Source organism: Anomaloglossus baeobatrachus, chromosome 5 (assembly GCF_048569485.1).
Source record: "Anomaloglossus baeobatrachus isolate aAnoBae1 chromosome 5, aAnoBae1.hap1, whole genome shotgun sequence".
In the NCBI taxonomy this organism is placed as follows: Eukaryota; Metazoa; Chordata; class Amphibia; order Anura; family Aromobatidae; genus Anomaloglossus; species Anomaloglossus baeobatrachus.
Genome location: NC_134357.1, coordinates 519375023 through 519398566, shown reverse-complemented (window position 1 = coordinate 519398566; position 23544 = coordinate 519375023). Strand labels below are relative to the sequence as shown.

Below are 23544 nucleotides of genomic sequence, written 5' to 3'. Positions count from 1 at the left end.
CACATGGCTACTTTACATCAGCACAATTTTTGAAACCTAATTTTATTTTTTTAGGGAGTTAGAAGGGTTCAAAGGTTATCAGCAATTTCTAATTTTTCCATCAAAATTTACAAATCTATTTTTTTTAGGGGCCACATCACGTTTGATGGGACTTTCAGAGGCCTAGGTGACAGAAAAGACTCAAGTGACACAATTCTAAAAACTGTTCAGAACCACATCCAAGAAGTTAAACCTTTAGGTGCTTTACTGGAACTAAAGGAGTGTGGAAGAAAAAAATGAAAATTTTACTCCCCCCCCCCCCCCCCCCCCCCCCCCCCCCCCCCCCCCCCCCCCCCCCCCCCCCCCCCACCCCCCCCCCTCCAAAAAAAAATGTTACCTTAGCCCCAAATTTTGCATTTTCACAAGTGTAACAAGTGAAAATGCACCATACAATTTGTTCTGCAATTTCTCCTCGGTATGCAAATACCATATATGTGGTGGAATTCTATTGTTTGGGCGCACGGCAGTGCTTAGGAGGGAAGGAGTGCAGTTTGAATTTTACAGCGCCAAATGATCTGGAATGGATATTGGACACTATGTTGCGTTTAGGCACAACAGGGGTTCTCCAAACAGTTAAGCTCCCCACAACTGACTCCATTTTGGTAAGTAGACCCCCAAGGAATTTATGTAGATGTTGGGTGAGCACCTTGAACTCCCAGGTGCTTCACAGAATTTTATAACGTTGAGATATGAAAATAAAAAATAAAATTTGACCACAAAACTTACTGTAACCCCAAATATTTTATTTTCACAAGGCTAACAGGACAAATTGCACCATATTTGTTGTGCAATTTCTCCTGAGTACGATGATACCTCATATGTAGTGGAAATAAATTGTTTGGGCACATGGAAGGGCTTGAAAGGGAAGGAGCACCATTCCACTTTTCGAACGCTAAAATAGCTGCAATTGTTAGTAGATGCCCTATTGCGTTTGGAGAGCCTCTGAGGTGCCAAAACAGTGGAGCTCCCCCACAAGTGACCCCCATTGTGGAAACTAGACCCCTTTGAGAATTTATCTAGATGTTTGGTGAGCACCTGGAACTCCTAGGTGCTTCACAGAATTTTATAACGTTGAGGAGTGAATATTAAAATACATTTTTAACCTCAAAAATGATTCTTTAACAACATTTTTGCCTATCTAGTTAATCACTTCATGCACCATGGCAAAATGGTTGTATAGTCACGGTTAAGTTCCAGGAATATAACAGCAAGTTTTTCTTGTTTGCCACCCTTCTCAGTCCTCAGATCATAATCCTATATAGCATTTCTGGGAGAGGGTAGAGCGGATAGTAAAGAGCATGTCACTACCTTCATGTAATTTACAATAATTGCAAGAACCAACCTGTCCTCATGAGTCAATACTCCTACAGAATTATTGTATCACCCAGTGAAATCTGTGACGCGATAAATTGCTAAGGTTCTGAAGACCAAAAGAGATTCTACATAATATCCGATGGATGCATTTAATAATATGGCCATTGAGTGCATGTTTTATACTTGGTGGAGAGGATAAAGTTGATTATTGATATTTGATATTGTCTGGATGTTCTCACAATTTTCTGGTTATTTAGACTGCTAGTTAGAAATAAGAGCCAACAGGTTGGATTATACAGGAAACTTGCAGCCCTTTTGATCTTTTCTGCCTTTTGAAATACTTTCACCCAACATCTGTCTATAACTGGTGCAATATTTTGTTTCAGGATGAAGATCTGACCCATATTAATACTACAGAGACATATGTGAGGGGTGATGAGCGGTGTAAAGAGGATATTCCTACAGATAACCGCACAGGTTAGTGACCACTAAATGCAAAGAAGTTACAGATGTTACTGTCACTGGTTACAATTATGCATCGAATTTTAGGCATACTTACACATTATTTTTTAAATGGATTTTATGCTTAAAAATTTAGTACTTAAACAAGTAAAAAACAATTATACTTTTTATGATCTCCCCGAGCAGTTACAGATGAGATATTTCAGCATTCACATACCTAACAGAACATCTGTGCTCAGTGGATATGTCTAGGTATGCCGTTAAGCATATAACAGGGGTTATCCACTTGGCCAACCCTTTCTCATCTTCAAGTTTGGCTCCATTAAAATAAAATAGCTTATACTTACCTCCTATGCTGGTGCCATTCCAGAGGTGATGGAGCTTGCGTTCCAAGAGCTCACGTGAGGTTGTGTTGCCCTGTTAGCCCCGCTCCCTATCACTGCCGGGTTTTCTTTTCCTGCCTTCCGACAAATGATTAATCAAAGCACTTGTCCTGGATCCGAACTTTGTTTTCCTCACCCTGGTTCACTGAATTCCGTTGTGTTCGATATTGGGCTTTACAGATGGCCCAGCGTGATTGCATTTTATCATCTGTGTGCGAAAATATTACGCCTACCAAGACACATACCTGTGTCTGTATATTTAGTCTTCTGGAGTCCTGCCTGCCATGCAGTCTCCAGGACAGGACCTTTGCTACCTGTCTGCCTGCAGCTTCCACTACCGTTGTTACTGGATTTCCTTCTGTCTGCGGCTTCTGCTACCGGACTCCCATCTGCCTGCAGCCCCCAGTACCTCTGTTACCTGTTTCCCCAGTGGATTACCAGCCTACTGCATCCATACCCGAGGCCTCTGTGCTTAACCAGACCTTGGGCTTGGAGGCTCCAACTCACCAGGTGAGCCTATGATGGATCCCAATAGCACAGCAAAAACACCATTGCTGTGAGATACAGATGAATTGCGTGGACTTGTGATACAACTGGCTGTCGGAGAACGTGAACTTGTCCAGGCTGTGCAAACCCTCTCAGGCCATCTGGATGCACTGTCTTCGATACCTGTTGTCTCTCCACCAGCTCCTCAGCTCTTGCCACAACGTAATGTCCAACACTATTTTTGGGAAACCGCTCCATATGTTCAGACACTGCACGTTTTAATGGTGATCCTAATGTCTTCGGGGATGTTGTGAATCATTGCACTCTGAATTGTGCCCTCAGCGTTTTTTTTCTGACTGTGTCAAGTGGCGTGCATTTTTTTCTTTATTGTCTGATGATGCTTTGGCATGGGCTGTGCCCTTGTGGCAATGGGAGGATCCCCTCATGCACTCTCTAACCTCCTTTCTGCCTGCATTCTGTCAAGTTTTTTGATGAACCAGGTCGCTTTCAGTTAGCTGCCTATTTCATATTGTGGCTAAGACACAGTACTAGCTCCATGGACATCCAGTTCCGTACCCTGAATTGGCTTGGAACAATTACACTCTTCTGGCTGTCTTCTACACTGGCCTGTTCATTCATATCAAAGAGCATCTTGCGGGTAGGGATTTGTCTTCTTCACTTGACTATTTATTTTTTCTTTACTCATGTGGACTTCTGTTTTAAAGAGCAATCTAGGGAAAAAAACTTTATATTCTCATGTATCTCCTCCCAAGAGCGTCTTCAAAATCATCTCCGAGACTGGCCACTCTAGAACTTTAGCAAATCGGCCGAAAGATTCTGTCTACTTTCAGATGGTCTTTGTTTATATTGTGGTGAATGGGATTGCACTTCCAAAATGAAGGCCAAACAGGGAAATTTAACCCCAAGCCAAGAGAGGAGGTATTACCCTGGGAGTAACTCCACTAAAGATAAATTACCTATGCCTATGTCTATTTCTGTGTGTGCACAGGACAAGCATTTGCTGATTCTGGAGCATTGGAGAATTTCATTTACTTTTCTTTGGCCAAAAAAGCTGAAAATGTATTTTGTTTCCCTTTGGATGCATTTAAAACTAATCTCCACAAATAGCTGTGCCTTCCAGGAGATCGAATCCAATTCCGGACAGAGAAGGTAACTTTTCAGATTGGTGTACTACTCTTTGAGGATATTTATTTTTTAATTTTGCCACTCTCTGATGCACCTGTGCTTTTGGGACTTCTGTGGCTACAGAGTTATGCTCTGGTCATTGACTGGTCGATTGACAACATTCTCCAGGGAGGTCCATGTTGCTTTTGCAATTGCCTCAAAACTCTACCTCAGCCACTTATGAAACTCAGTTGAGCATTTTTTGCCTCCAATCTGCCTGCGCCCTATCAGGACTTTAGACGTCTTCGCCAAGCAGAAGCCAAGTTACTACTGCTTCATGGGCCATATCACTGCGCCATTCCCCTTCTTCAAGGCATGGAACCAACCAGAGGGAGAGTTTATCCTCTATCTCTCTCAGAGACTGAGGCAATGTTAGCCTGCATTAAAGAGAACCTATAGAAGGGATTTATTTTGAAATATTCCTTCCCAGCTGGTGTAAGTTTCTTCTTCGTTAAAAAGGAAGATGGCTTGAATAAAATCACTCTGAAAGATTGTCATCCATTGCACCTCATTTCTTGAGTAATTCGACAGGATTAAAGGTGCTGCCGTCTTCACTAAGTTAGACCTGGGCGACTCTTATAACTTAATCCACATCAAATAGGGTGATGAATGGAAGACAGCATTCAACACTCTGATGGCCACTATAAATATCTGGTGATACATCTTGTAGTGTGCAATTCACCGACTGCTTTCCAACACTTTGTGAACTAGATCTTTCATAATGTCCAGTATCAATATCTCTTAGTGCATCTGGACAACATCTTAATCTTTTCCAGACTTGGACTCTCATAACTCACATGTCCGCTCCGTTTTAATGACACAAAATCAGCTCTTTGCCAAGTTTGAGAAGTGTCTTTTTCACCAACAAGCATTGCCATTCCTTGCTCACATCATCTCTACTAGTGGTGAAACCCAGAGAAAGTTTACATATTGTATTGGTCAAAGCTGGTCTTTCTCAAGACTCTATAAAGATTCATTGGCTTTAATAATTATCACTATCTGTTTATTAAAAACTAAACACTCAAGTGTTTGCACTCGGATGGTCCTAACTTGGAAGGACGTTAATTCCTGGAACTGGTCAGAATCTGCAGTTTGAGCCTCTCAAGAGCTAAAGTTGTTTTTTTTTCTACTACTCCAGTTCTGCACCATCCTGATGTGAACATCTTTTAAGTGGATGACTCCGCTATTGGTGTAGGAGCATATCTCTAGCATTATTCGTTTAGAGCAAGAAATCATCCCTGTGGATTCTTCTCCAGGAAATTGTATCAAGCAGAATGAAATTATTCCATTGGAAACTATGGACTTTTAGCCATAAAATTGGGCATTGAAGAATGGCAACATCTTCTTGAAGGAGCTAATTCCCAGTGACTATATATACTGATCACAAAACCCTAGCGTATTTTCAGTCCAGTCATAGGCTGAATCCCTGATAAGTTCAAATGCATTTTGCGCTCCACAGTTGGCTCAAGCATTTTATAAAGAAATTTTCCAGTTCCTTGGCCTTCCAGCTTGTATAGTCTCTGGCTGTGAGGTGAAATTTGTTTCTAGGTTCTGGAGTGCACTCTGCAAGAATTTAAAAAGTTTCCCGGACTTCTCTTCAGCATATCACACCTAAAGCAATGGACAGACTAAAAGAATTAATCAGTCCATGTAACAATATTTGCGAATATCCTTCAATTCTCTCCAAGATAACTGGCCTTACATGCTTCCATGGGCTGAGTTCATCCATAATAATTCTATTTGAGTCTCCTGGGTGATCTCCATTTGTTACAATGTTCAACCGAGTAACTCATCTCCCTCTGCATACTACAGCTAAAGCCTACTTCCTGTTGTGTACAGCATCTATCAGGACATCTATAACATCTGGACTGAGGTACAGGATAATTTAGCTGCAGCAAGAGCTAAGAAACGTGTTGAAAGACACCGTCAACCTGTACCCAACCTCGCTCTTGGAGATAATATATGGCTTTCCACAAAAAACCATCTGATTGAAGACTCATTGCAAAAAACTGGCACCCAAGTCCAGAGGTCCAGTGCCTAGGGTGGCGGGCTGTGGTGGCGGCAACAGAAAAGGGAGCAAAAACATTTTAATTTTTTTACCTCCCCTCCTTTCTGTTAGACAGTTGCAGAAGTCAGCTGTCTTTTCGGAGGGGGGTATTAATGCATGTCTTTAAGACGCGAATACAAGTAAACCACAGACACAGGGAGCATGTATTGAGCGAGGTTGTACCCACTGGACGACTTATGGCCTGGAGTATGCATATCACATACATGACCACCGTTTTTGGTACAGACCCCAGCGAATCCTCGCAGTGCACATTGAGTGCGCTGGAAGGATTCACAAGTCTGCAGTCACAAAATGGTATCAATAAAAATGTCAAATCAACACATACTAAAAGCCCTTGCACATCTCCATCAACAGAAAATAAAAACTTAACAGGTCTCATAAATTTGTGCAGCAAACCAAGTTGTTTTATTATTAAACTATTGTGATTCTAAATGTTATACTCCCCTCTCCTTTCGCATACGCCCAGAAGGGCAGTGGAGGAGTAATACATGAAGCAGATTTCCCCCTCATTTACTGCAGTCCTATTGTGATCTACCGTAGCATTACATTAGGTTTTCTTGGCAAATGGCAACAGCTGCTCTTCATAATGTCTAAGCTGAAGCTGAAAATATCAAAACTTAACAAATTTTTCAGATTTTATAGCATAACAAATGTACATGTATTTTTTTTTTTTTTTTTTTAAATTAAAACATTTATACTTATATTTTTTCCCCTTTTAAACGGAACCAATCACCAGGATTTTCATATATAACCTAAAGCCAGTGCTATACTGGCACTATCAGGCTGAGTCTATACATACCTTTAGTGGTCAGCTCGATTGTATAGGTTTTGAAATCTAAGAAAGTAAAGGTTATAAAATCATCAGCTGCTTGAGTGACAGCAGCTGAGGGTCAGATAATAGCTGGAGGGGGGGTATTCATAGTTATCCCTGCCCCCTGTTAGAATTAGCATAAGTATTATACAATCGATTTAATTTTTGACTTGGAGGACCTGTGCTAAGGTCATACCTATGTGACCAGAAGGCGTGGGGGCTCAACCAACAAAGCTGATACCAAGAAGCAACATTTTCTGTTGGCTGAGGCCTCACCCCTTCTGGTCACATGGGTATGACCTCACACAGGTCCTGCAAGTAAAAAATTAAATCGATTGTATAATGCTTATGCTAATTCTAACAGAGGGATATGATAACTATGAATACCCCCCCCCCAGCTATTATCTGATCCGCAGCTGCTGTCACTCAATAAGCTGATGATTTAAGAAACTTTACTTTCTTGAATTTCAAAATCTATATATCCGAGCTGACTACTAAAGTTATGTATAGAATCAGCCTGATAGCGCTAGTATAGCACTGGCTTTAGGTTATATAGGAAAATGCTGGTGATTGGTTCCCTTTAATTGCACTCTTGTCTCTGCTGAGGGCTATTGTCTGATATTTTTTTACAAAGCCACATACTGTCCTTGATGGAGTCATTTAGTTTAATAAGGCTGCATTCGCAATGTCGAAAGTCGTGTCAGTCAAGTTTGTCAATTGTGGAATTATTAGGGTCCATTTGCAGCTTTATGCCTCTGATTCATCAACACCTGTCCTCCAAAATAGTGTCGTAAAGCTTTGAAAAGTCTCAAAATGTTGCCGCAAGTCAGAGTCTTCAGCATGAGCAGAACTGGGGCGAGATGGAGGCACTGCGGGAGCATGATGCCACAGTTCGTCCAATCATCACTAGCTGTAGAGTTCCATACTCAAAAAAATCTCACTCCAGTCCTTGGCGTGCACTTCTTCATGAATCAGGAGTGTCTGACTCCACCACACCCCCTCATTAAGACCGGTGAGAAAATTGCTAGTCTTAATAAATCAGGGCCTATGCTTGCATTTATACTTGTCTGCAGTGTGCTAAACAACCTTGGAAAGTGAAGCAGGGAGCTGAGATTTTGCTGTGCTAGTTCATGGGACATTAAAACATATTTTGTGACCAGTGCCAATAAAACACAGCCAGAAGATGAAATATAAACATAGAAATGAAACCATAGCTTTGAAGATTTGTGATGAGAAGGAAAGTTCAATGAAAAACAAAACAAACCAATAAGGGCCACTTTAATAACTATCGAACGTTAGTCACATATGTGTTTAAGTATTTTTCATGCTCAGATATGTCTGAAGATTGGGGATCTACGCAAGAAGGAGGACTTGCAGAGGGAACTGCTGTAAATCATTTTTCATATACCCTTACAGGCAAATTGAAACATGAACCTATGAAGAAGACTAATTTTAAAATTATGATATTGCGCAACCAGGTTGTTCTTTATCACTTTTCTCTCTTAGTCCGTGGTTTAAATCGGTCATTTGATAATTAAATCGTACTACAATTTGTATGTAAATGTTGTAGAATATAAATAATAATAGATTTTCAATGCATTGTTACTGAAAAATTATTAAACCGATTTTGCTATTGGCAGATGAATTTACAAGGAGCTCAGAGGATTATCAGATATTTCCGGATTTTACAGCAGATGAACATACTATTACACCAGATATATGTGAAGAACATCCCATTAGCCCAGCTATACCTCATGCCTTTATAAAAAAAAATCTATCTTCCATTCCTTTTCATCAGGCCCGTTCCTCCACTTCACCAACAACCGATATGCAAAAGAAACGTCGTAAAAGAGCTGTCGACCATAAGAAAGCTTACCTAGGGGAGAAGCCATATTCATGTTCACAATGTGGGAAATGTTTTAAAAGGAAATCACATCTTGTTAGACATCAGAGAACTCACACAGAGGAGAAGCTATTTTCTTGTTCAGAATGTGGGAAATGTTTTACAAAGAAATCACCTCTTATTTCTCATCAGAGAATTCACACAGGGGAGAAAACATATTCATGTTCAGAATGTGGGAAATGCTTTACAAAGAAAGCATATCTTATTTCTCATCAGAGAATTCACACAGGTGAGAAGCTTTTTTCATGTTCAGAATGTGGTAAATCTTTTCAATGGCCCAAGGGTTTAGTTAGACATCAAAGAATTCACACAGGGGAGAAGCCATATTCATGTTCACAATGTGAAAAATGTTATAGTGAGAAATGCCAACTTGTTATACATCAGAGAACTCACACAGGGGAAAAGCCATTTTCATGTTCAGAATGTGGTAAACGTTTTAATCAGAAAACAAGTCTTCTTTCTCACCAAGTAACTCACACAGGGGAGAAACTATTTTCATGTTTAGAATGTGGAAAACGTTTTCATCATCATCACGTTTTAATAAGACATCAGAAAATTCACACAGAGGTGAAGCCATTTTCATGTTCAGTATGTGGGAAATGTTGTAGCGATAAATACAAACTTGCTGCGCATCAGAGAACTCATACAGGGGTAAAGCCATTTTCATGTTCAGAATGTGGGAAATGTTTTAATCAGAAAATACATCTTGTTACTCATCAAAGAATTCACACAGGGGAGAAGCCATTTTCTTGTTCAGAATGTGGGAAATGTTGTAGCGATAAGTACAAACTTGCTGCACATCAGAGAATTCACACAGGGGAGAAGCCATTTTTATGTTCAGAATGTGGAAAATGTTTTATTCAGAAAATACATCTTGTTAAACATCAGAGAATTCACACACAGAAGTAGAAGTAGTTATAATATTTCTAATAAATATATCATTTATTCATTATATGTGTGCATATAATCAATATGTTAACATATTTTCCAGATTGTAAGACACACTTTTTTTCCTGCAAAACTGGCGGTTAAATGAGGGTGCGTTTTACAAAACGGATATGACTTACCCCGGTTTCACACAATCGGCTTTTCGTCAGTTTGGCGGATGCGGCGCACACCAGTACAGTGTATACAGTACAGTGGCAGCGCTACAAGCGCCGATCACATGCTGTCATGTGACCGGAGCATGTGACCCGGAAGTTGCGGCGCTGCAACTGTACTGTACTGGCGTGCGCCGCATCCACCAAACCGGCAAAAAGCCGGATGTGTGAAACTGAGCTTACCGGGACAGCGGTGGTGGAGCGGGGTTATAGGAGGCAGGGTCACAGAACAGGCTCAGAGATGTCACGGTGGGTGCCAATGATCTGCAGGCTGGCTGCGGGGATGTTGCGGCGGCGGGTGCCATTGAGCTGCCGGTGGCCTGCAGTGCAGTGGAGCGACTCAGGATTGTGTCTCAGCGGCAGGTGGATTTAGCTGACTGCAGGCTCCATTGAATCGCCCATGGTTGACACGATGGACTTCAAGAAAATGGCTGCGGAGGCGGTGCATGCGCAGATTGCCACAATGGACTTCAAGAAAATGGCCGCGGAGTCCTATCTGCGCACGCACCGCCTCCACGGCCATTTTCTAGAAGTCCATCTCATCAACTGCGGGTGATTCAATGGAGCCCCCAGTCAGATCAATGGCACTCGCTGCCGAGACCCCTCCTGTCTTGTCATCCTCCGTCCTGTGACCCTCCAGAGTCGCTCCACTGCAGTGTCACCCCCACAGCCAGCCGGCAGATCAATGACACCCCCCACAGCCCACCAGAAGCTCACTGGCGACTGCCGCCGCCGAACACCCCCGAGTCTGCAGTATCGCTGACCCTCCTGAGTCGCAACACCCCCCTCCTCTGAGCCCGCAATATCGCCCTGCCTCCTGTGACCTTCTTTAGCTGCTCCACCACCGCTACTCCCCCCTGGATTAAGACGCACTGGTATTATAAGATGGACCCTCATTTTAACAGTAAAAATTTTTTTCCTATTTTCCTCCTCTAAATTTGGGGTGCGTCTTATAATCCAGTGCATTTTATAAAATAAAAAATACGGTAAATTATAACAGGTTAAAATAAGCTTTAGCTATAATGTATAGGACAGGAGTTTAACAACTAATAAAATATGTATGGAATTTGTTCAACTTACCCTAGAAAAGGAAGTTAAGATAAAATTGCTATGGTATCACCTTATGATAGCAAAAAAGAGAGTTCTCCTTTGTGGTCAGAGATGTTCCTTATCTTTAGGAGGCAGAAGACATGTGGTCAAACTTAAGACTGAATATCTTTAGTTTGGAATAACCACAATAGCAGTATACAAAGGTTACAAAGGAAAACGTTGTTAGGTAAACTTCCTATTTATAACCGACGCTTTGCATAAATAGTATTATCAATTCAAGAAATTCTTACTTATTGCAAGAACCAGTCTTAACTGCTTTAGCTATGACGTAATATAACAACTAGAATTATCTATATAAGTTTGAAAAAAATGTATTTGTGTAAGACATCTTGTTGAGAATACATCTTGCTAGCAAGGTAAATAAAAACAAATTCTGCTTCGAACTCAGATGTCTTTGTCTCCTCACTTGGTAAAGGCTGAATTCTCCTAACAGACATTTTGGTTATTCGTTCAACTTTTTGACAACACATAAAAGAGAAAAAAAAATATGACATACTGTAAATACATTTTTTTTCTTTTTTGTAATAGTTTATTTTTTTAGATATATAAAAAAAAACTAGCTGTTGCACCCGGCTTTGCCCGGGATAGTAACTGTCTCTCTGTTTCTTTCCCAGCCTCTGTCTGTCTCCCTCTCTGTTTGTCTGTCTGTCTCTCTGTCTCTCTTTCCTTGTCGGTCTGTCTCTTTCCTAGGGTCAGGTATCCGGCTCGGCGCATAGGTGCGGAACCTATCTAGGGTGGTCAGGGACCAGCAGTAGGTTTGGTCAGGGGTCACCATCTTCCCTTTCCCTAGACAAAGAGTTTTTCTTCCATTTCGCCGTTCGTTTGGTACTTCCATGTACCGAGTGTGACACCCTGTTTCACCATTTTGTTCAACGGTGACTGAATCTTGAAGATATGAGTACCTTTGAAATTGTGACGCTGGGAGAAGAGGCAGGCGCATGGTTTCTGTTTCTATCCCTTTACCTATCCCTGGTCCAGGGCTGGGGTAGAAAAAAAACTGTGTGGCCTGTGGGTTGCACTTTTCCCAGGTCTGGTCCAAGTCATCACTTTTCTTGTGTCCCTTACAGAAGTATAACATGTGGGAATGTAGCAAGCTAATGCTTTTGGGGGAAATCAAATACAAAGATCTTAAAACTGACTTTGAAAGGTAATCTGTTCTATAGATATTGCAATGGTACGTGATAACCTGCATGCCAAAATGCATTCAGTGTAGTAAAACATTCCTCAAACAACCATTAATAATCTTTGTTTCTGCACGTGGCTCTCACACAATACTGAGTAAATCAAGATGTTTTGAAAATCTTGTTTCCATCTTTGATAATTTGCATATCATTAACATGGTTATCCATCCTGTGATTTCTATTATTCCATGACTTCCTTTTTGGTGTAGTTGTTTTTGTCATGATCCAGGACTGGGATTCTCCACTCCAGAGTTTCCAAGACCCGGCCTGGTCATGTCAGGGGTTAACTCCCATCACCCTTGTTCTGGTTTCAGGAGACATTATATCTGGTCTCTGCAATTGCATCCTGGTTCTGAGTCTCCATCTCCTCCTCCTCCCATTTCTGTTGATTGGTAGATGGAATATGAAGTTGAGCGCATTATCGACTTCTGGATGGTCCGCAGCTCGCTTCAGTACTTAGTACATTGGAGGGGTTATGGACCGGAGTATCGTTGGTCCTAGGTCCCAGCACGATCTGTCCATGCCAGTCGACTGGTTCGTGCCTTACATAGACGGTTACCTGGGGGTCAAGTGCCCCCCCCCCCCCTTGAGAGGGGGTTACTGTCACGATCCAGGACCGGGATTCTCCACTGCAGAGTTTCCCAGACCCTGCCTGGTCATGTCAGGGGTTAACTCCCATCAGCCTTGTTCTGGTTTCAGGAGACACTATATCTGGTCTCTGCAATTGCTGGTTATAGTTCTGCTCTGCAGCCTGTGACTAGCTCTGGTGAGAATTCCTGTTTGATCTGACTCCTTGTTACTGTGCCCTGACCTGTACCCTCCCCAGTTTGTCCGTCTGTCCCAGTCCCTGACTTCCCATTCCTGTCTGTTGTTTGTGTTCCCCTCTGCATACCTGATCTCCCAACTTCCGACTCGGTTCTGTTTTCTTTGTTTTTTAAATTCTTTATTTTAAAGACAGACTCAAATCAATACAAGATATCTCCTGCTCCACACAGAGCAGCTTAAATTATTTCACATATTTAATATTTAACATTGACATGTAACCTAACAATCTGCACACATGTACAAATCCCGTCCCCACAACTGCTCGAGTCTGGCCCGATTTAAACCTTTTATGAACCAACCCAACACAAAGAGGGTAGAATATAGAGCGAAGAAAGAGAGAGCAAAGCCTGAAGAAAGTTTAAAGCGGGTTAAGAGAGAGAGAGGTAGAAAGGGGAATAGGGGGAGAGGAAAATAGGGGAAGATGGGGGGCAAATAAGTGAGGGGGAGAGAAAGCAAGAAAAAAAAAAGGGGGGGGGGAGGGCATCACGACTCCCGTGGAACAGAGAGCAATCTAGCGTATTCCGCCGAGTAAATGAACTCCAACCATGGAAACCAAGTCCTATGAAAATCTTCCTGTCGATCATTGAGAGAGGATGTCAAATCATCCATATGCATTAGGTCGTTAATCCTTGAAACCCACTGTGTCAGTGTGGGGGGGTAGTGGACTTCCAGCCAAGCGGGATGCAAGACCTGGCGGCCATGACCAGAAATCTTAGCAAGGAGCGCTTGTATTTAGGAGCCGGGAGTTCCGATAACTGTAAGATAAACAGTTCCGGACCCAGTGTCTCATTTGTACCGGTCACCGGTCTAATTACCTCCCTCACCTCTGACCAAAACCGCTGCAAAGAAGGGCAGGACTAGAAGACGTGCACGTAATCACCCTCCCCCGAGCCACATCTTCAGCAGCCGGCGTCGACTGAGGGGAATATCTTATGAAGTCTAGTTTTTACTCTGTACCACCTAGCCAGCAGTTTGAAATTAGCCTCCAACAGTCTGGAACTGATCGAGGTTTTATGTGCCAGCAGTAAGATGTTATTTCTTTGCGAATCAGAGCAATCCCTAGGTCCCTTTCCCACTGCAGCAAGTAGGCCGGGGGGGCAAATCTCCCGGGTCTGATAGCAAATTGTATGCCAGGGAAAGTGAGTGCCGCAGGGCACCCTCTACCAGGCACAATTTTTCGAATCTCATGAGAGGCCCGGCGTACTGAGTGAAGCAGGGAAGGGAGCACATGAAGTGCCTTAACTGCATATCCCTCCATCTCCCCAGAGGATCCGAAGGCAAGAGACCACTGATATCCGGAAGAGATGGCCAGTCACCCTCCCCTCCCAGGTGGCAAGCTCTGAATCTGCCCCCCTGAACCCAGCTCAGAAAAACGGGGTCCGAGAGTCCAGGACGGAAATCTGGATCACCTAATATATGTGACATGGGGGAAGCACTGGCAGGAGAAGACGTCGAACCTCGCCTCTCGAGCAGGATTCCAGAGTAGCGCCAATAGTGGGGTGAGATCTCAAAGTAGTCGGGGAAAAGTTCAAGAGCCAAGCAATGGCCGGGAGATGTATGGCCGAGAAGCTCTGTTCCAGGGCGACCCAAGGCTTCGTCCTAGAGTGGTGGCACCAATCCAGAACCCTAACCATATGTGTAGCCCATTAATATTTTTTCAGATCAGGGATTCCCAGACCTCCCCTAAACTTAGGTCTGCACAAAAGGGAATAGGAAAGTCTCGCCGGCTTATTCGCCCAGATAAATTTGGTATGTAGTGAAGCCAGTTCCTTGAAGAAAGAACTCGGGATCCCAATCGGCAGGGACTGAAAAAGATATAAGAGACGTGGTAAAATATTCATCTTCAATATTGCACATCTCCCAAACCAGATGAAGAGGCCCCTCACCCAGTTTGCGCAATCTGTTCTAATAGACTGCAGGAGAGGAAGATAGTTCAAATTATATAATTGACTAGTGTCCGCAGCCAACTGGACCCCCAAGTACCTCAAAGAGTGACTAGCCCACCTACAACCGAACGTGGATTGTAGCAAAGTTACTTGATCCAGGGAAAGAGATACATTTAGAGCCTCCGATTTTGACATGTTAATTCTAAAATTATAAAGAGAGGAGTAGGTTTCAAGCTCTCTCAGTAGATTGGGGAGGGAAACCCGAGGGTTAGTAGTAAAGAAAAGTAAGCCGTCAGCATACGCCGCAATTTTGTAAGTGGAACCAGCAACTTTAGGGCCCGAAATATTAATGTTACCTCTAATTCGGCTAAGCAAGGGTTCCAGAGTCAGAATAAAGATCAAGGGCGAAAGAGGGCAGCCCTGCCTTGTGCCATTAAGAATGGGGAATCTATCGGAAAGGAGACCGTTCACCCTGACCACAGCCGAAGGGTTACTATACAAAGAGCATAGCCACCTGAGCATCATCCTCCCCAACCCCACTGCCTGCAGAACCTCCTCCATGAATATCCAATTCACTCTGTCGAACGCTTTTTCTGCGTCGGTCGACAGGAGCATCAAGGGCAACCCTTCAGATTTAGCCTTGTGGATTAAGTTCAACGCTTTAGTGGTGTTGTCCCTCGCTTCCTTTCCCATCATGAACCCAGCCTGGTCCGGGTGAACAATCCCCCCCAGCAGTGGAGAGAGTCTATCTGATAATATTCTAATAAAGAGCTTCAAGTCTGTGTTGAGGAGGGAGATGGGTCGGTAGCTAGAACAAGAGGTAGGGTCTTTACCGAAATGTACTTCTGGATACGCTGACGCAATTCCGTCCTGGCCCTCTCAGACCGCCCCCGTCTATTGAGTAGAGAGAGGAGTAAAATTCTTTAAAGGCGGAAGCAATGTCTTTCAGTAAAGTCGCCCACCTGTCCCCAGAAATGTGCACTCTAGGAACGTAGCCCCTCGCTCTCTGAGTCTGCAGGGCCCTGCCACTCTTATTGCCAAATTCATAGAAATGCCGCCTACACTTAGCTAGCACTCCCTTAGCTTTATGATAAGCAGGGACCGTAGTTCCTCCCTCTTCCTGACCAGGTTCGCACCCACGTCCCCTCCCAGAGACCCCTTGTGTACTGCTTCCAACTCCCTTATGTCCACTAGGAGAGATGTAACTTCAGCTTCCCGTTCCCTTTTCAGACAAGCCCCGTGTTTAATAAACAATCCCTTCACAACACATTTGTGAGCTTCCCACACAATGTTGGGGGACACCTCCTCCCTCCCACTACAGTCAAAATATTCCGTCAAGGCCTCCCTCATTTCCTGCATTGTCACAGGCTCATTAAGTAGGGAGGTGTCCAGTATCCACTGACCCTGCCTCCCGATGGGACACCCAAGGGATAGAGTGACTGTGATCAGAGCGTGATCGGAGAAGGATATGCACTCAATTGAAGAAGCCACCAGAGAGTGTTGGTCCCCATGTTTAAGAAAAAAGAGGTCCAACCTAGAATAGCAGTCGTGCACTGCAGAATAAAATGAGAAGTCTTTGTCTGATGGGTGCATCAATCGCCAAATGTCTATCAGTTGGTGGTCATGTAATCCCCGTCTCATCCGGCGCAGTGCCATATGTGGCAGGCTGGACACCCTTTTTGAACTATCCATCGACGGCTGTAACATAACATTAAAGTCACCCCCGAGAACCAGAGTGCCCTCAGAAAATTCCTCTATCTGCTCAAGGTAACGAAGCAAAGTCTGGCATTGGCCCGTATTAGGCAAGTAAATTGCCACAAAAGTAAAAGTGTGAGTTGCAATGCATCCCTTGAGCATCAGAAACCTTCCCTGGTCGTCTGTCCGAGAGTCCAACAATTCCCAAAGGAGCGTGCTGGACATTAGGATGCTCGTGCCTCTTGAGCTAGAATCAGGGGAGGGTGAGGGGTGCACTGCAGGGTACTGTCTGTCAGAGAGTCTGTAAGGTTTAGTTTCACAGTAGTGTGTTTCTTGGAGGAAGGCGACCTGGATTCGATTTTTCCAAAGTAAGTTCAAAAGAACAGACTGTTTCTCCGGACTATGAAGGCCCTTGACATTCAGTGAGCCCACCCGTAGTTCGGCCTGCCTCTGTTTCACCATTCTCTGTCGCGAGACCCTGGAGAAACAAACTGGGAAGAGGAGAGAAAAAAAGGGGGGGAGGTTGGTAGAGAGGGAAGAAGGGGTATTTGCAAGGGGGGGAGAAGCAGTGGAGAGAGAGAAAGGGAAGTTCAGAAAAGAGAACAAGAAAGTGGAAAAGCAGCTAGACTGCCGCTCGCAGTGCCAGGGACCAGCCCAGGGACTACTTAGGAAAAGGTAGGGACAAGAACTGACTGCGGCCAGAGTGCTAACCCCGTGCCCCTCTTATTAATACTAAATGACCCTTCTCCCCGCCGACGAGGGAGGGTCTGCCAATTAACCTCCCACAAACCCCACCACCCAAAATGAACATGAGAAAAAAAAACATCCTGAACGATCCATTGCCATGGGAATAGAATTTGCATAGACTTAAGTCAATACACTGTGTCCAGAAGAACTAGCATTATGGCCGGGACTCTTGCTTTGAGGACGTAGAGCCGTGAGAGAACCTCCAAACTCCCAGCATCTTGACTCCGTCTCACGTCGACAACACCTTGGGACACACCTCCATCCTGACAGCACCCGATAAATGCCATGCCCCTCAGAGTTCACCACTTTGGGTAGGACGGACACCTCCCCTCCTCCTCCGTTGCCCCGTGGATGCCTGGGGTTCCCACTCCATCCAATCCGGAATTGAACAGTCTGGTATTCACAGGAAGGCAAAAAGATTCGGAATCTCCGAGTGCCTCCTCAATAAGAACACGGAGTCCCCCTTGCGTACTATCAAGTGGAAGGGATGGCCCCATCTATAAGAGGCATTCATAGTTACATAGTTACTAAGGTTGAAAAAAGACCTAGGTCCATCTAGTTCAACCTTCCTCCACCAGTTCTACATTTGGTCACAAAGTCATTTATAACCAACAATGTTGTGTGTACTGAGGAAATCATCCAGCCTTTTTTTGAAAGCTGTTATAGTGTCTGCCATTACTACCTCTTGTGGTAGGGCATTCCACAGTCTGACTGCTCTAACTGTAAAGAACCCTTTCCTATTTAGCTGTCGGAATCGCTTTTCTTCCACTCGCAGTGAATGCCCCCTGGTCCTTAGTATTGTCTTTGGAAGAAATAAGTCATGTGCCAGTCCTTTATATTGACCACACATGTATTTATACATATAAATGAGATGAGACGTCTTTTTTCTAAGCTAAACATATCTAACTTTTTCAACCTGTCATCATATGGGAGGCCTTCCATTCCTTGTAATAGTCTAGTTGCCCGCCTTTGAACTGACTCTAACTTCTGAATGTCCTTTTTAAAATGTGGAGCCCAAAACTGAATTCCATATTCCAGATGTGGCCTTACAAGTGATTTATAGAGGGGTAACAATACGTTGGGATCACGGGATCTACCGTATTTTTCGGACTATAAGACGCACCGGACTATAAGACGCACTCTTGTTTTAGAGGAGGAAAAAATAGAAAAAAATAAAATTAAAGTAAAAGAATGTGGTCATGACACACTGTTATTTTACTGCTGACAGTGTTACTGAGGTAATAATATCCCCAAATTCTGTCCTCATATCCTCCATTCTGGGTACCTTCCAGGTATATATGGCCCCCATCGTGGAATATGTATGTTCCCCATCATTATGTGTGTGATCCTTCAATCTGGATTGTGTGTGTATATAGTTATAGTGTGTGTGTGTATATAGTGTGTGTGTGTGTATATAGTTATATAGTGTGTGTGCATTTGTGTATGTGTGTGTAAAGATAGAGATATATATATATATATATATATATATATATGTATATGATCCAACCCCATCCAGGTGTACAGTAATGCCTTTATACTATATTATTTATTGCCTTACTTTTACTGATGTGCTGCTCACCATGCTTCAGTTTGGTCCTGGCATTACAAACAAAGTCTCACATATCTCAAGGACCTGCAGTGATGTAATCAAGAGGCGGGCACTGTGCTGTTCTGTGCTGCTCTGGCCACCCCTCTGCATTACATCACTGCAGGTCCTTGTCAGCTACGGGAGACTGTTTCTAGTGTAAAGGCAGCAGGAGCAAAGTGAAAGTAATTTGAGCCCTCAGCACAGAGACTGCGGCTGTGAAGGTATGCCGTGCTCTGGCCTGGATACTCCAGTGATCTGTACTTCCCCCGGGCCATACCTGAGTGCAGCGGCCCCCTGCTCCTGCCTCCTACACAGCGGACACACAGTCTCCGCAGCCGCTGCAGGAAGCCGGCGTCTGGAGCTCCCACGTGTGACCGCTGTTTACATTAAACAAGTATTCATTAGCTGCTCCTCACACCCGCTGACTGCAGAGAGAGGTGGGCGGGGAGCAGCTAATGAATATTCACTGACTTTAAGCAGCGGGCACACGTGGTTTCTCCAGCAGCCGGCATCCTGCAGCAGCGACCCTCTCTGCCTCCTGTGATCCCACTGCATAGCGCTGACTCCCCACAGCTCCCTACCCCGCAGCTTCAGAGCATAAGACGCACCCCACACTTTCCTCCCAAATTTGGAGGAAAAAAAGTGCGTCTTATGGTCCGAAAAATACGGTAATCTCTCTTTTTATACACCCTAGAATCTTGTTTGCCTTTGCAGCTGCTGCTTGACATTGAGTGCTGCTGCTCAGCTTATTTGTAATGAGAATACCCAAGTCTTTCTCCTGTTCTGTAGTCCCGAGTTTACTTCCATTTAATGTATATGCAGTTATAGGATTACTCCGTCCTAGGTGCATTACTTTACATTTATCAACATTAAATCTCATTTGCCAAGTATCTGCCCATTCTGACATCTTATCCAGATCTTTTTGTAATATTATACTATCAAGGTCAGTTTTTAATATCCTACATAGTTTGGTGTCATCAGCAAAGACTGACACTTTACTATCAATCCCATCCACAAGGTCATTAATAAAGAGATTAAAAAGAATTGGTCCTAGCACAGATCCCTGCGGCACCCCACTGCTGACTATGGCCCATTTAGAGAATGTTCCATTTATGACTACTCTTTGTTTCCTATCTTTTAGCTAATTCCTTACCCAGTTGCATATAGTTTCCCCTAGTCCCTTGCTTCTGGAGCTTTAGTATAAGGCTATTATGTGGTACAGTATCAAATGCCTTTGCAAAGTCCAAATAAATCACATCAGCTGCATTACCAATATCCAGGTTTGCACTTACCCCCTCATAGAACTCCAACAGGTTGGTTAGACACGATTTATCTTTCATGAATCCATGCTGTCTGTCAGTTATTATATTATTTTCTGCAACATATTTTTGCATGTCATCCCTTAAAATGCCCTTAAAAACTTTGCATACTACTGATGACAGGCTTACTGGACGGTAGTTGCCTGGATCTATCCTCTTACCTTTCTTAAATATCAGCAGAAACTGTGGAAAGAACGCACATAGGGTTTTAACCGATAGATATAGGTGCAGGGAATAGGACAGGTACTCACCTGCTTCAGTTGTGACAGGCACAACTCCTTGTCAGCATAGAATAAATGAATACAAAAATGGTCAGCTGCAGCCCCGATGTTGCAACAAGATGGGGGATGATCAAAAGAAATCGGGTTAAATGCTGCGCTAAAAACCACAATCCAAAGATATATCGTGAATTCCTTTTCTTTAGTTTCACAGGTCAACGCGTTTCAAAGGCATCTCCACCTTCTTCATCAGGACAAAAGTCAGAAAGGAATAGCAACTGTCCTGATGAAGAAGGTGGAGATGCCTTTGAAACGCGTTGACCTGTGAAAATAAAGAAAAGGAATTCACGATATATCTTTGGATTGTGGTTTTTAGCGCAGCATTTAACCCGATTTCTTTTGATCATCCCCCATCTTTCTTAAATATCGGTACCACATCAGCAATCCTCCAATCCTGAGACACCAACCCTGTTACAAGCGAGTCTAAAAAGATAAGATACAGCGGTCTGTCAATTACGGAGCTCAATTCCCTCAATATTTGTGGATGAATGCCATCTGGCCCTGGGGATTTGTCAATGTTTAATTTACTCAGACGTAGGCGTACTTCTTCTTGTGTTAAATTAATTATATCGGGTGGTGAACTTTGATTTTTCACTTGTTGAATGATGCCTGGTACAGTCAGTTCCTTGGTGAACACAGAAGTGAAATACCTATTTAATATCTCAGTCTTTTGTTTGTCCTCTATAACTAACTTGTTTTGTTTGTCCTCTATAACTAACTATCGCTTCTTTGATGTTGAGTAGAAGAGGATGAAGCAGGCGTCTCATGTATAGTACGGACGGACCTATAAACCAGGGTCTTAACGTCAATGAAGGTATTTTAAGTTTAATGTTTTTGGTAGATAACCCACACACAGGTCCAGGTCTGGCACACATCTCCAGTCATCTGCACATTTATACTTAGAACCATGTTACGCATATGCTACTAAACCTTCTTCCATGTAGATGATAATGATGAGATAAATGGGTCCTCCCCCGGGACCTCTGAGTACTCCTCCTGAAATGTATAGAACTGAGGATGCCGACCATAGACATAAAAATCCCTCATAAAAATCCCATAGACAAAATTTGTTATTTTTGAAAACCTATCAACCACCACCAAAATGACTGTATTACCAGCAGAGAAAGGTAAATCCATTATATAATCTATAGAAATTTCTGTCCATGGTTGGCTGGGAATACTCAAAGGCTGCAAACATCCTGAAGGATGAGAGTGAGATGCCTTAGAGCGCGCAGAGTTGGCACACATAGACACATGGGCTACAACATCGCTCCGGATCTTGGGCCACCAAAAGTGACATAATATGAGATCAAGTGTACCTTTAACCCCAGGATGACCAGCCAGAACATAATCATAATGCTTCCCCAGAACCTTAGATGAATATTTAGAGGAACAAACGACTTATTCACCGGAAACCCAGAAGGCACATCACACTGAGCCTTTGCGATTTCAAACTCAAAATCAGTACTGACCACCAACACCACCATTCCCTTCTGAAGAATGGGGAATGGTTCCTCACAGGGTTCCCCCTTCCTCAGGAAAACTCCTGGACAAACCATCAGCTTTAATGTTTTTAGAACCAGGGCGATAAGTTACAAAGAAATTAAACCTGTCAAAAAACAATGACCACTGAGCTTGTCTCAGTGTAAGATGCTTAGCAGACTCAAGGTAGAGATTTTTATGGTCGGAAATTACTGTAACAGTAGAAATAACTCCCTGCAAAAAATGTTGCCATTCCTCAAAAGCTAATTTGATCGCCCTTTAACTCTGTTACCAATATCGTAATTACGTTCAGCCGATGATAATTTCTTAGAGAAAAAGATGAATGGAAGCAGCTTACCAAGAGACAGACATTGAGACAACATAGCTCCCACCCCATTTCCGATGCATCCACCTCAATCGTAAAAGGTTGCCATGCATCAGGCTATATCAATACAGGTGCCGGTAAGAAGCATTTTTTATGAGACAGGCAAACGCATACAAAGAACCCTCAGACAATTTTGAGAAATCCATACCTGTTTTAGTCAGGTCACTGAAACGTCTTGCTATGGCAGAGAAATTCTTAATGAACATCCTGATTTGCAAAACCTAAGAAATATTGCAGAACCTTAAGGTTCTCAGGACAGTCCCATTTCAATATAGCTTTTAATTTAGTAGGATCCATCTGAAAAACCTGCAGTAGAAATTACGTAACCCAAAAATGAAAGTTTCTGTATGGTGACTATTCACTTCTCCAGTTTAGCATACAACCTATTCTTTCAGAGAATTTGCAGTACCTGTCTATGTTCCATATGAGACTAATAATCACTTGAACAAAACAAAGAATTTGTCCGGCTCACCTGCTCACCAAGGAAACTGCTCATCCAGGACCGTGCAAGGAAAGGAAGGTGGCAAGGCTTGGTATAACAAAATAAAAAATGCAGCAGTCCAGTCCACGGAAAATTTCTTTCTTAAAATGTCAAAATTTTATTCAGAAATTCATATTAAAAAAGTCCATGACAGGGTCAAACATGCCCAAAAAAAGAGGACGTGTTTCGAACGTACAAGTTCTTAATCTGTCTCTAACCCTTCTGAGAAAATGGACTCATTAAAAAGGGGCTGAGACCCGGACATGAGATCACAAATAGAGAGAACAAAAAAAGTGCAGCAAAAAACCTCCATTAACCCCATATAATCAGCACATTGGAACACACTTAATTTTTATAACAAGAAAAAACATCTTATCATAGCAAGAAGCTATATGAAACCTAACATTTCAATTTCAAATTTCCCAATAAACTACAAAAAACATTAATGCATAGAATTAAATCAATAAGCATATAACACATCATTTTTTCTATTTAGACCCATAGGAGACCTAGTTCCCATTAAAAAAATCCACCTAATCTCTCTTTGGATTAAAAGATGTTTCAAATCTACCCCCCTCTTAGGTAATCTTACTTTCTCTATTGCGTTTACTTTCATATTTTTCAGATCTCCCGCATGTACATCCAAAAAATGCTGGGAGACACCAGACAAACTTCTAGTTGTAACATTATTTGCGTCATACGCATATTCTGAGATTCTCCTCCTCGGGGGGCGCGATGTACTCCCAACATATTGCAACCGACAGGCTACACAGGAGACCAAATAAACCATGTAATCTGTGCTACAATTTATCATTG

At 43.0% G+C, this 23544-nt stretch overlaps 1 protein-coding gene and 1 pseudogene across 1 annotated transcript in view; both read left to right on the top strand.

Annotated features, from left to right (window-relative positions):
• Nucleotides 1-11244, top strand: part of LOC142312066 (uncharacterized) — an 89205-nt pseudogene extending 77961 nt beyond the window's left edge.
• Nucleotides 1-23544, top strand: part of LOC142312873 (uncharacterized) — a 346266-nt gene that overhangs the window by 260494 nt on the left and 62228 nt on the right. Inside the window, exon 24 of the mRNA XM_075351858.1 lies at nucleotides 13832-13891. Within this exon, the coding sequence (XP_075207973.1) occupies nucleotides 13832-13891 (60 nt within the window). The remainder of the gene's footprint in view (nucleotides 1-13831; nucleotides 13892-23544) is intronic.